Consider the following 13,816-nt stretch of genomic DNA (forward strand, 5'->3'; position numbering starts at 1 on the left):
AACTTCAAAGAGTGCCCCAAAGTTTCTACCGGAAAGTCAAGACGAAAACGTGTGCCAACCCCTATGCATAAGTTCACGAGGTCACGGAACTCACAAGTTGATCACCAAAACATACATCAAGTGGATCACATGATATCCCATTGTCACCACAGATAAGCACGTGCAAGACATACATCAAGTGTTCTCAAATCCTTAAAGACTCAATCCGATAAGATAACTTCAAAGGAAAACTCAATCCATTACAAGAGAGTGGAGGGGGAGAAACATCATAAGATCCAACTATAATAGCAAAGCTCGCGATACATCAAGATCGTACCATCTCAAGAACACGAGAGAGAGAGAGAGAGAGAGAGAGAGAGAGAGAGAGAGAGAGAGATCAAACACATAGCTACTGGTACATACCCTCAGCCCCGAGGGGGAACTACTCCCTCCTCGTCATGGAGAGCGCCGGGATGATGAAGATGGACACCGGAGAGGGATTCCACCCTCCGGCAGGGTGCCGGAACAGGTCTGCATTGGCTTTCGGTGGCTACAGAGGCTTCTGACGGCGAAACTCCTGATCTATTCTGCTCCCCGATGTTTTTAGGGTGTATTGATATATATATATATATATATATATATATATATATATATATATATATATATATAGGCAAAAGAAGTCGGTCAGGGGAGCCACGAGGGGCCCACGAGGGTGGGGGGCGCGCCTCCCTGCCTCGTGGCCACCTCGAAGCTTCCCTGACGTCTACTCCAAGTCTCCTGGATTGCTTCCGTTCCAAAAATAACTCTCCCCAAGGCTTCATTCCGTTTGGACTCCGTTTGATATTCCTTTTTTGCGAAACACTGAAATAGGCAAAAAAACAGCAATTTGGGTTGGGCCTTCGGTTAATAGGTTAGTCCCAAAAATAACATAAAAGTGTAAAATAAAGCCCATTATCATCCAAAACAGATAATATAATAGCATGAAACAATCAAAAATTATAGATACATTGGAGACATATCATCTAGCTGGTCGACACTAAGAGTTAGAGTAGGCTTCTTAGGCGGCACACCAATGTGAATGCGGTTAGGCGGTGAACCTATCAGCAACATCAATGCGAAGGGTTCTAAAGCCGAAGACAATTTGTGGATGGGACCGATTTGTCCAACGTCGACATGACGGATGTCTGATTTCCCCCAAAGCTCCTCCGGTTTAAGGCCGGGCCAAGGGATTTAGAACGTCCGAATTGGTTCGGCCGATATTTTACATCCGGGTTGGACAGCTAAAAGTGTTCATATTTTTTGGTCTGAACATTTGCGGACATTTCAATAATTCGCGTTGGAGATGCACGAAACACACCACGAGGTAATGCTGGATAGTTGACACCTTAAGGGCATGGCCAACGGTATGCTTCAAACCTACTGGCCCACTGTCTAACTTGGCTTGGATGCCAGGTGGAGCTCGCATAGTAGCCTTGGAGTGTTTCAGAGTAGTTTGCAGAGGAGGCCGCTGCTCTATGGGAGAAAGAAGAAAAGGAGAAGAGAAAGGGGGGAAATGAGGTGAAAGATGGCGCTGGGTGTTAGGGGGGTGGGGCGGGTAGAAGATGATCGACCATTGTAATGATAGCCTCAGTTTTGGGCGTTGGGTGAGAAAAACTCAAACCGATGCCCCATTCTTTTTCTACCTAGCTGGATGGGCCGGGGCATCACTTGGTGCTGCCTGCATGGTACATGTTGTAATCGTGACAGATAGCATCAGGCAGCATGAGTACTGAGACATCAACGATGGTGTCACTTTTTTGGGGAAAATAATCCATGGAGTCTCATCCCTTGCCATCGCTGAAAAATAAATTGCGGGCTTCATATATATAAGGCCGTATGCAAATCTCAGTATATAGAATCATGGGCCGAGGACGACACGAGGTCAGGTCTTAATCGTTTAAAAAAGTTTGTTAATAAAGCCTAAACAACCCATTATTTTTTTGGAAATGGAAACAACCCATTAATTAGAGTGTGTATTTGGTTGTAGTCCTGGGGCACATTGACCTGACCTGACCTGAGACATGCATGGACGTTGTTTGCTTGGCAACCAAGAATATCGAGCACGCCGCTGGCCTGGAGGTCACATGCATCTTTGCCTGGTATGCGTGTTGCATGTGAACTAGACACACCCAAATGTAAAAAAAAATTATGTGATTAGCGATCTCGAATATTAGAATCTCCACACAGTATATTGACGAATTTTGGCATATTGCCACCACGAGTAAATACTAGTAGTAGAATGGACAATGTGCTTGCGGCGTTGCTCAAATTGTAAATAGCGCACATATATCTTTTAGCAAGCACTAGAAGTACTAAATATTTTATGAACTTCGTAATAATATTCATCTGCCATGATTTAGAGCAATAATTCACCCTTCTTCTTTTTGACGATGGAATTCATTCTTCTCAGATAGAATGATGTTATCAAGAACACACCTCGTTCCTTGTTCTGTCCGGTATTATGTAGTGAGAGTGCCAAATCTTTGCGTGCAAACCAAAGAATGAGAAGTCCAAATACTTGGATTTACCATTTCATTGTGCTTCTGTGACAAACACACAATAAGGCAGAGAACACTGTCATAGATATATCAACATACAAATACTCCGTATATTCTCATACAGCCGCCCATAATACATGGAGGGAACAAAAGACCAGACATGCTGTTTCTAGACTTTTCTTCGTAGATAAAAATCATGGATACCTAGTTATGAGTTTCACAAAGAACTTGCGCAAGCTGATGACCACTAATGTTGCCAAAGTAGACAATCATCGATATGTGTAATACAACCCATCAACTGTCCAACTTGATTCGGACAAATTGCGCGATTACTGTAGTCATGGCTCATGAACGGTTTGGCCACCATATTTTTGCCCCGATCATTTACTTCAAATCTGCACTGCAATTAAGCAAAAATGGATGCTTTACGCATGAGTGATTGTCACATCAATGAGGCGGAACTAATTAAATCTAGCCCTAGTTCACTATAACTCCAGTTTGGTCACGTACATTTGGAGTTGGGAGCTTTAAACGAACAAAAATAATTACCAAATATTATCTCCTCAAGAACTATAGAGTTGGTAGTCTTTATTAGAGTGTGTGTTTAGCAGCTTAAGTAGCTAAATTGTGCTTATGCAATGGCTTAGTGGCATTGCTTTTAGATACCAGAAAAGTGTAAATTATAGCCTCTATACATTACATTGATGTGGGCTCATTGGAGGTACAAAATTGATAACTGTCACATAATGATTTACTTTGTTCTGATTTCTGAACCTTTGGGTCGCCAAACTAGCTTAGATGTAGGTGCACATTTTTTTCAGGAGTGAAGGAAGTATCATGCAGGTCAACAAACTTGTGGCTATATGCACCTGGAATTGATAATTGCATATTTGGATACCTCAAACTATATACATAGTTGGATACCGTGGCAGGCCGAAGGAAAAGGGTAATACCTTGGGAAGCTGAGATTTAGGGCAGATGACTTTCACACTGTACAGGCATAGTTCGCACTAATGGTGATCATATCATCAAGGGCAAGATCAATTTGATCCAGTACCTCACGTAGCTGCTTGGACAACTCCCAACCAGATCGAATGAAAATAATATTTCTTTTCTGACACTCCATGACGAGTGTGCGAGCAATGCAAAAGGTCGTATGGAGCTTCTCTATTGAAGCACTCATGGATGGGTCCTTCATTAGTTCTGTATTCCCGAACTGTGAAAGGAGGGCATTGACACCATTCACACGCTTATCAACTTCAATGCACTCTTCCTTGTTCCTCTGGACTCTGTCCACCGCTACCTTGATTTCCACCGCAATTTCAGAAATAGTAGGTGGCACGCTTCGTGTTTGTTTGACCTTCACAATAATGCCATATGTTATTATTAATAGGATTAAGTGGTAGAGATAAACTAATCGAATTTATAAAACACTAAGGGGTTCATTCAATACCATCTAAGCTTCATTTGGTAGGATATTTAGATTATTTAGATCAGTAGGCCCAAGGAAACTATTAAAAATATATGCACTTTAGGTGGATGTGGGTAGTCTATACAAGATAAAAATGATCTCATAACAGATTGACACAAGATACATAAATCATTCCAAAATATTTCAAGTGAAAATTTCAAACATGGTAAAATAAATATGACAGACTCATATGTTACAAGTTTGTGGATAGGATGATATAATTTAGCAACTATTCATAAAGCTTAATTTGTATGTGTGATGTTGAATGCATGGATCAAAATTATAGTTGAAACTTTTTGACTAAATGATAGTTTACCACATAAAATACTTGTCGTGATACTGCTTACCCATTTGGAAATTGTCACATTTTTTCCCTTTTACATTTGTGACATCAATTACGCCTTTTTAATAACAAAAGAGGTGTAATTTAGTGTCACAAATGTAAAGTTATGGGTAAATTTTTGCCAAAATATATGAAACAGAATAAGTTCTATCAAACGGGGTAAGCAATGTCAAAAATGTGAAGTTGATGGGGTAAAATTCGATGAAATATTTATGAAGTTGGCAAGCAATGTCACGAAAAGTATTTTAGGGGGTAAAACTGTCATTTACTCAAAATTTGTGAGTTGATGAATCTCATGCCAATATTGTCTTGATGTGTTCTTTCAAAAAGTTATAGGTTTTATAGTTATTGATACTAAGCAACCAGGGCCTGCAAGCTTAGAATCACATGACCAAAAAGTCTATATTTCTGAAGAGTAAAATTTTAAGAATGTACAAAAGATCCACCCAGTAATACCAATTGCAGCGAACGGCCATGTTCATCCGGTGCTTGGTAGAGTTTCTGTTAGACAATTAAAATCCATCAGTTATATATGCATTATTCATGATTACATCAAAAGAAACACCACTAAAAAGATTATGTACTATGCATGGAGAAATTAAACGTACAAGTGGCTTGGTGGTGTGCGGCGCAATGCAGAGCATGATGGTAAGCGACACCTCAGAGTTTATATTAGATATGGTCTGGTCTGCCTTGTTCAGCTTCTTGGACACCTCCCCAGCCTTTATGAGGAGACAACACAGATTAGTCTCTTCCTTGCAGCCTGTGACGAGCTCGAGGGCCTCGGTGAGGACCTCACGCAACGCCTCCAGTGCAGTGCGGCTCCCCGCGGAGTTCATCAGCTCCACATCCTGTTGGAACAGAGTGAGCGTGTGTTGGACCCTCTCCACACGCTTCTTGATCTGTTCACAATCCTTTTCGTTTTGTTTAACTGTATCCACAGCCTCTTTGATCTTGAACACAATATCGAGAGCCTTTGTCACGCTGCCCAGTGCATCAGCCATCCTGCCTAATTGATTGTAGAACAAATCAGCTGATTAAGTAAAATTAGAAGTGGTAGACAAGATGATGAGCAGGGCATTGACGTACCTTGTTATTGTCTCCTTTTACCACCTGACGGGAGGCAGGGAGCTCTTCCGCTCTTTCTTCCTCTAAGCTTGTAACTGGTGACTCCAGTCTTGTGTTTGCTCAGAAGCAAATCCCTGGCCCTATTAATAATCATGTCATTAAGATGCCTCCCGGTCCAAAATGTTCCTTCAATCATGCAAGCAGCTGTAAAAGTGTGATGCATTGATGCTCTCATGCCAAACTGCAGGAGAATAATAACATCGCTCGAATCAAGTACCTCCTATGATTGCGCATATATGCTATGATAAAGAGACAAGGAGATACGTTCACGATTTCCAGTACATTCTTTCACAAAAGTAACATCTTTTTTTTCAATATAAGCAGGATAAGTCATGCGTATACATCACATTTATGCTAATAAAATGCTCGCACAGATAGGCCTCACCCGTAGTGACAACGTCTGCTAAGTACTGGCCATGTTCCAAGGCATAGCTTGCTTATCCTCTTGAACCTTTGATTAGGTGGAAGGGTAAGGCCGCCAGTATTTCGAGACTCCGGTGGGGACGGTGTTTTGGTTCCTGGTCTCACATTCACATACACCTAGGATTAACAGTAAATATAAAGTCTATACTTTTTTGGGACAAATATGGTTGAGTGTTCTACTTATGTGCAATATTTTGTGATGAAATGAGATTCATATATAGTGCTCTGGAAAAAATCCACAAAATTTTACACGTAGGTAGAACACTCGCTGGATATGTTCCTCGCCATTCAGTCTTTTTCAAAATTATTGTGGTATTTTTTAAATTTTGATGTTCACCAGGGTGCAATTGAATATCCCTTTGTTCCCTTTGTTCTTCGACACTAAAAGCTAGACTAGAATTTTGAAGTATTTTATGGCCCCTGCTAGCGTTTGGCGAAAAAAGGGCGATGCCCAGCCGCCGCCGCCGTACACGTCCTCCGTCAGCGAGGACGGCACCAGCGCCGCTCGGGGACCCCACCCCCGGGGCGGTCATCTTGCGGCTCCGTCCGCCCGTGCGGCCTCGTCCGCCCTTGCGGCCTCGTCCGCCATGTCTGGGAGTCTGAGAAGACCTTCCCAGGAATCTGATGTGTGCAGGAGAACGGAACCCCAATCAGATGGAGGCGGCTATGCAAAAGGAACAACTTTGGCAGGGGATCGTAGGAGCAATCTTGATCCAGCAGGCACACAGTTCGATCCAGGCGGCTCTGCCAGAAATCCTAACACTACGACACCGCAACTAGTGCACAATACTGCAACATCAGAAGCATTGGCTTGTTTGGTGTGGAACTGTAGGGGGATTGGGGGATCCAGGACAGTCCGTGATCTTGTATCACTCAATCAAGTGCATCATCCTCAGTTCATATTCCTGTGTGAAACGAGACAAAGAAAAGAGAGAGTCGGACGTTTATGTAGCCGGCTAGGCCTGAGAGGCTATGCCGGAGTTAGCAGTGAAGGCTTCAGCGGAGGGCTAGCACTCTTCTGGGATGACAAGTTGCATGTCGAAATACAAGATCTCAATGAACGTTATATTGATGTGCATGTTGGCTTTGCTCCGGGTACTATTTCATGGAGATTGACGTGTGTATATGGTGAGCCAAAGGTGGAAAATAGACACCTCATGTGGGACACTCTCCGTCAACTGAAAGCTAAATCTGCTCTTCCGTGGACAGTTATGGGGGATTTTAATGAAGCCTTGTGGCAGTTCGAACACTTCTCGTTTTCCCGTCGCGCGGAATGGCAAATGGAGGCATTCAAAGATGCATTGGATAGCTGTGATTTGGTCGACCTAGGCTTCAGAGGCGTACCTTTTACTTATGACAATAAAAGGGGAGGGAGAAAGAATGTAAAGGTCAGACTTGATCGCGTTGTGGCAGACAATAACTGGAGGGATATTTTTGCAGAGGCATCAGTTGAGCACATAGTGTCCTCATGCTCGGACCACTGTGTGCTGCTTGTTCGTCTCCAAGCTAAGCAATTAGTCCAAAACAAAAGGAGATGCAGACAGTACGAGCTGTTCTGGGAAAGGGCGTCTGATCTGCCCGAAATTATTGAACATGCATGGGCAGCAACGGGTGACAAGAGCGATCTGGGCGCTATCCAGGGCTGCTTAGGTAGTGTGATGAAGTCATTGCAAGCTTGGAGCTGCCGCAAGTTTGGAAACATTCTTCGGAAACTCGAAGATGTCCGGTCTGAACTAAATAATCTGCTGTTGCATGGGGCGGACAGTAAGGAGGTACGACAAGTTTCAGACAAATTGAATGAGCTCCTATATAAAGAGGAAATGCTATGGTTGCAACGTTCTAGAGTTAGTTGGCTGAAAGAGGGGGATCGAAATACAAAGTTTTTCCATCGAAAAGCTGTGTGGCGTGCAAGAAAGAACAAAATTACCAAACTTCAAAAGGCCGATGGGAGTTGGGAATCCTCACAGACCGGGCTGGAATTGATGTCCACACAATTCTTTCAGAACCTCTTCACGCGAGATCCTAGCTTGAACCTAAGTGACATCGTCGATTTGTTTGAGAAAAAGGTCTCTGAGGATATGAATGAAACCCTGTGCAAAGAGTTTTCTGACATGGAAATATCGGATGCCCTGTTCCAAATTGGGCCGTTGAAGGCTCCGGGTACGGATGGGTTCCCGGCTAGATTCTATCAGAGGAACTGGGGAACAATAAAGGAGGAAGTCATTGCATGTGTCAAGTTATTTTTTGCTACGGGTAACATGCCAGCTAATATCAATCATACTGCAATTGTCCTCATTCCTAAAGTGGATCAACCATCAAATCTGCGAGAGTTCCGACCTATTAGCTTGTGCACAGTGCTCTACAAGGTGATTGCAAAATGTTTAGCAAATAGATTAAGGCCCTTCCTAAGTGATATAATCTCAGTAAACCAAAGCGCGTTTGTCCCTGGGAGACTTATCACTGATAATGCACTCGTGGCCTTCGAATGCTTTCATTTTATTGAGCATAATACAAATCCGGGGAAGAATTTCTGTGCGTACAAAATTGATCTGTCAAAGGCATATGACCGTGTGGACTGGGGTTTTCTTGAGAATGCGATGAAAGGCTTGGGTTTCTCTCACCGGTGGATCAGCTGGATCATGTCATGTGTGACCACGGTGAGCTATTCTGTAAAATTAAATGGAACCTTGCTGGATTCGTTTACTCTGTCCCGTGGTCTCCGTCAAGGCGACCCCTTGTCGCCATTCCTATTTTTGTTTGTTGCAGATGGCCTTTCAGCTTTGCTTCAAAAGGAGATCAACAACAAACAAATTGAGCCCCTGAGGATATGTCGTCGGGCCCCTGGTATTTCCCACATGTTATTTGCGGACGACACCATGCTATTTTTCAAAGCAGAGACTGAGCAAGCTCGAAGGGTGCAGCAGGTGATTAATACATACACACAAGGTACAGCCCAGCTGGTCAATGTTGATAAATGCTCTTTGATGTTTGGCAAGTCTTGCCCGGCTGAGGTACAAGAGGAAGTAAAAGCTATGCTACAGGTCACACAAGTAGAGTTTGAGCCCAAATATTTGGGTCTCCCTACCCCAGAGGGTCGTATGACCAAAGGAAAATTCCAAAGTATCCAAGAGAAGCTATTGAAGAGAATGGTTCAATGGGGAGAGTACTCTAGCGGCGGCAAAGAAATCCTTATTAAGGCAGTAGCACAATCCTTGCCAACTTTTCTGATGGGGGTTTTCAAACTTCCTGATGGGTTGTGTGAAGATCTTATGAAAATGATAAGAGAGTTTTGGTGGGGTGCTAGCAAGAATCAGCGACGCACACACTGGATCTCATGGGATTGTATGATCAGACCAAAAAACCGTGGGGGAATGGGATTCCGAGACTTGCAACTTTTCAATCAAGCTTTGCTTGCTAAGCAGGCATGGAGGTTAATTGAATACCCCAATAGCCTTTGTGCTCAAGTACTCAAGGCTAAATACTATCCTAATGGGTTGTTGGTAGACACGGTATTCACAGGCAACGCTTCGTCAACCTGGAAAGCCATTGAGTATGGTCTCGAACTGCTCAAGAAAGGGATTATTTGGCGCATTGGCAATGGAGCAAATGTCCGGATATGGAGAGACCCATGGATTCCCCGTGGTCCTTCCTGTCGACTCATCACTCCTAGAGGTCGGTGCCGCCTCAGACGGGTTGCCGAATTGCTACATACTGACGGAACATGGAAATTGGGACTACTACAACAATTTTTTCACCAAGCTGACATGGAGGAAATTGTGAAAATCAAACCGTCGCAGCGGCTCGTCTCAGACTGTGTAGCATGGTTCCCGGACAAACGTGGCTCCTTTTCTGTGAAGAGTGCGTACTCCCTTGCCTTACAGGAGAAAATAAGTGCAAGTGGCCTTGGTGCCTCCAGTGTCCGTCCGGATGGCCGACGACCTGCGTGGGATTTAATCTGGAGGAATCCAGCTCCACCTAAGGTACACATCTTTGCATGGAAATTGGCACATGAAGCCCTGGCTACTGAAGCGACCAAAAAATCTAAACACATGCAGAATGAGCAAGCATGCACCATCTGTGGACATGTTACAGAGGACGCCCATCACGCCCTTGTCCGCTGCCCCCATGCTGCTGGACTATGGAACTCCATGAGAGAAATCTGGGACATTCTAGGCGAGGAAGAAATGCATGATACGGAGTCGGACTGGATCTTTCGTCTCCTTGAGAAACTGAACGAGACACAGCGAATGATGGTTTTGATGATTCTCTGGCGAGCGTGGCATGTGAGAAATGAAGTTACACACGAGAAACCGGCGGTTCCAATCGAGGTCTCTCGACGGTTCCTCGCTAGCTATGCCATGTCCCTGTTGTCGCTACAACAGCACCCAGACGCAGACCCCATCAAAGGTAAACAGGTGGTCGACTACTTCGGCGAGCCTGTGCGGAAGCAGAACCCCATATGTCATGTGGAACATTGGACACCTCCGGTGGCTGGCTGTGTGAAACTCAATGTCGACGGTTCCTTCCAGCCAACTGACGGCACGGCTAGAGCGGGGATGATCCTACGTGACCACCTGGGGGCTGTAATGCTGGCAGCGATACGAGGGCTTGGGAATTGTGCGGACGCCCTGGAAGCCGAGTTGGCAGCAATCCATGAAGGAATTACTCTGTCTCTTAATTGGACTGAACTAGATATCCTTGTGGAGACTGACAGCGCTGATGCGGTGCAACTAATTTCGGCAGCCGGAAAAGACCGTTCAGCACACACTCACAAAGTAATGGAGATCAGATCAATACTGTCTCAAGAAAGAAGGATTCAAATTATGAAGATCAAGCGGAATGTTAATGTAGCTAGTCACACTCTCGCTCATATGGGACGTACACAACAGCGTACTGCTTGCTGGTTGCGTTCTCCCCCGGACGAGATTGCGAGCATTGTTGCCGCTGATTGTAATTACATTTCCTGATGAATGAAATCCTTTTTCCCGCAAAAAAAAAGAATTTTGAAGTATTTTGCATAGTTAATCTTCAAAAGAAAAAAGAACAACCAGTCACACTCACACATGAAAGTGGCGTTGCCTACTTCTATATGCTCCTACCTATGCTACCTTTTCACATGGTAACTATTCATTGGCTTGTCCTTCTCATTTGTTGTTCAAAAGCAATTCCTCGTGTCGTAATTGGTTGACAGGGATAGCTTGTGTTACAAATTATGTTGGCAGATGCTTCGCCATCTACAATATTTGGTACGTAATGCCAATGAGCAGGAAAGCACTGAAGCATCAATGCCATTCGGTAGAATTAGTCGAGTCCGTACCTGCTCAAAAGTTTCCATCCGATAGAGAAAAGAACGGATGGAATGTGGAGATCTTTCTTTGCTTCGAAAGCAAGACTACAACTTTGGTGAAGTGGTGGTACGTGCTGATCCTATTATTCTCCACTTCAATTTTGAGAATTAAAATATTTGGATGGAGAAACACCAAGTAGGCAATTACCAAGCTCATGGACAAGTAACAGAAATTCGGATGGTTTCGAGCATCTCCGCGTAGACGCACACACCTTGACATGACTTCACGGGATAAATGTCGACTTTCCAAAATGCACCCACGGACTTCCTCCTGCCTCTTTTGGTAGCATGGCAAAAGGCTTTTAGAATTGTCGCATGATTTGTTTTCTTGAGAAGGAAGTGATACAGCTTCTTTTTTTAAATCCTCCACTACGAAACATGTGCGAAGAGGGGAGTAGTAGCAAATGGCAGAGTAGCGCGCAACATATCATCGTGGAATCTTCGCACAATATTTGTATGGGCTCTCATCATAAACTTGTAGGGTTGGCTCTTATTTTTTGTGGGGTATCTGGAAGTACGGGAACCAATGCATGCTTTGAGAGCAAGCTCATTAAGTCACTAAGCGAACTAATATGTTACCTTTGCGCTCATTTTTGAATTATTGAGCAAGTCCACCGAAGCAGCATGACAAATAATATACTCCCTCGGTTTTACAATGTAGTGCATATGATTTTTTTTTAAGTCAAACCTCACAAACTTTAATTTGACCAAGTTTATAGAGAAAAACAACTACATCTAGAATTGCAAATATATATCGTTAGATTCATCATAAGATGTACTCCCTCCGTCTCAAAATAAGTGCCTCAAGCTTAGTACGGAGGGAGTAGTTTCATATTTTATATGTTTGGTATTGTAGATACAAATATTTTTCACTATAAATTTTGTCAAAGTTTACAAATGTTGACTTTTAAAAAAATCTATACGCACTACATTATGAAATAAGGGAGTATCCAGTTAGATGCGTCTATACTTCAACATGAGGCACTAAAACATTATCATGCCGGCGATCAGGTGTCGACAACTGGGGACCAACTGGTTGTGAGCACCGAACCTTTGCTTTGCGGAAGTGGATGAAGCAACGGACAAAGCGGTGGACATCAGGAGGCCGTGCAAGAAGCAAGCAAGAACAAAAATCAAAGAAAGGTGGTTCTTTTTTTTTCTGCGGCACTGTCTTTTGTGTGTAAGTTGAGCAGCCAAAACTGTTGAAGATAATTTCGTATTTTTTTGGTTTCTATGCTCACTTTCTTGCTATTACTGGTACTATCAGAGAACAGAGATAGGATCAACATAAGATGTTTATATTGGCAAATACTACATTTCTGCGTCTGGATGATGTTAGGCAGTGTAGTGCGTTTCTTTTCTAGTATTAATAATATAAAAAGTGAAATAATACTCCACGTGTTGCTGTGGGAATTGAATAACTTTATTTGAGCGAGATTTGGATGTATGAAACAAAAATTTCTGGATTGATAATATGAGAACTGAAACTAAACATACATATTTTTTTTATTTAGTTAACAATATTTACTGAATACAAGTAGGATAATATACTGATCTTTTTCTCATGCATGGTTGCATCTTGGATATTTGCCTATGCATGGTTACATGCTGTGGCGGAACCTTCTCCCATGCATGTATGTTCACATGCTGAAATGAAATGTTTGCATGTTCAAAGACTTATGTAAGTGGGGATCACATACTTAGTCATACAGGGTTGTAATACACACATAAGCGGACCACAAAGAAAGTTCAATATACAATCAAGTCCATCTTACACAAAGGCCCCCACCCCCCAAAAAGGAAATCAATCTGATCCATGAGTGAAATTCCAACTTCATCGGAGACGCTCTAGCCACGGTCTATGCCTACCACCTCGCTGATACCCACCAATGGATCAAAGGCCACAATGTGGAGGTTGAAGATGAAGGAAAAGGGAGACAAGAACCATCGGCCAATAGTAATTCTAAACCGCACACTGGAGATGATTTGTTTAAGGATCCAACCCTCCAGTTGTCGAGGTCAACAATGCCCAGACTGAACATGGAGAATAATCCAAGCCATCTCTATAACTCCTAGGAGCGCCAGATCTAAGGAGGGTGATGCGAGATCCACCCCCACCTTTCTTGTCGTCTCACAACGAGCAAGGAGGAGGAAACGATAGCCATGCCTGGCTGCCAGATCTAGCTCTTCGAGCAGCTTATTGACATAACCCTAGAAAACTCCATGTCCGCACCATAAGTAGCTTGATTCTACCATGGAAGGCTATATAGAGAGAGAAGATGGTAGGCCACCACAAGCTGCCTCAATGTTTTGCACCGAACACCACCATGTCATTAGGACATGTGCATTTAAGGCAACTAGTAACCTAGGCCTACTATGTACTATAGCGGCCCGAACTCCGCTTCGGTCCCCACTCCGACCAGCGACGATGTCACAGGATGAGTAGGTCGAAGGGGTAATGGAGACAAGACAACTCTCAAAAGGGTGAAATGGGGGGGGGGGGGGTAAAGGACGAAATAGAGGTGCGTCTGTCACAGGACGAGTAGGTGGAAGGGCCAATGGAGACAAGGCAACTCAAAAGGGTGAAA

General features: G+C 43.6%; 1 protein-coding gene across 3 annotated transcripts; it reads right to left on the reverse strand.

The window, feature by feature from the left end:
* Nucleotides 1–2,578: 2,578 nt before the first annotated feature.
* LOC123059406 (uncharacterized) lies at nucleotides 2,579–5,511 on the reverse strand. 3 transcript variants are annotated; one of them, XM_044481986.1, is made up of 5 exons: nucleotides 5,420–5,511; nucleotides 4,939–5,335; nucleotides 4,787–4,831; nucleotides 3,470–3,876; nucleotides 2,579–2,916 (listed from the first exon to the last, which is right to left on the reverse strand). In XM_044481986.1, the coding sequence occupies exons 2-4, from the start codon at nucleotides 5,332–5,334 to the stop codon at nucleotides 3,502–3,504; spliced, it is 816 nt and encodes a 271-aa protein (XP_044337921.1). In that variant the 5' UTR covers nucleotide 5,335; nucleotides 5,420–5,511; the 3' UTR covers nucleotides 2,579–2,916; nucleotides 3,470–3,501. The 3 variants fall into 3 exon arrangements, with proteins under 3 accessions (XP_044337921.1, XP_044337922.1, XP_044337920.1); XM_044481987.1 differs by having other exon boundaries at nucleotides 2,579–2,911; nucleotides 4,939–5,339; nucleotides 5,420–5,507; XM_044481985.1 differs by having other exon boundaries at nucleotides 4,939–5,339; nucleotides 5,420–5,507.
* Nucleotides 5,512–13,816: the final 8,305 nt, after the last annotated feature.

Source organism: Triticum aestivum, chromosome 3A, assembly GCF_018294505.1.
Source record: "Triticum aestivum cultivar Chinese Spring chromosome 3A, IWGSC CS RefSeq v2.1, whole genome shotgun sequence".
Classification (NCBI taxonomy): domain Eukaryota; kingdom Viridiplantae; phylum Streptophyta; class Magnoliopsida; order Poales; family Poaceae; genus Triticum; species Triticum aestivum.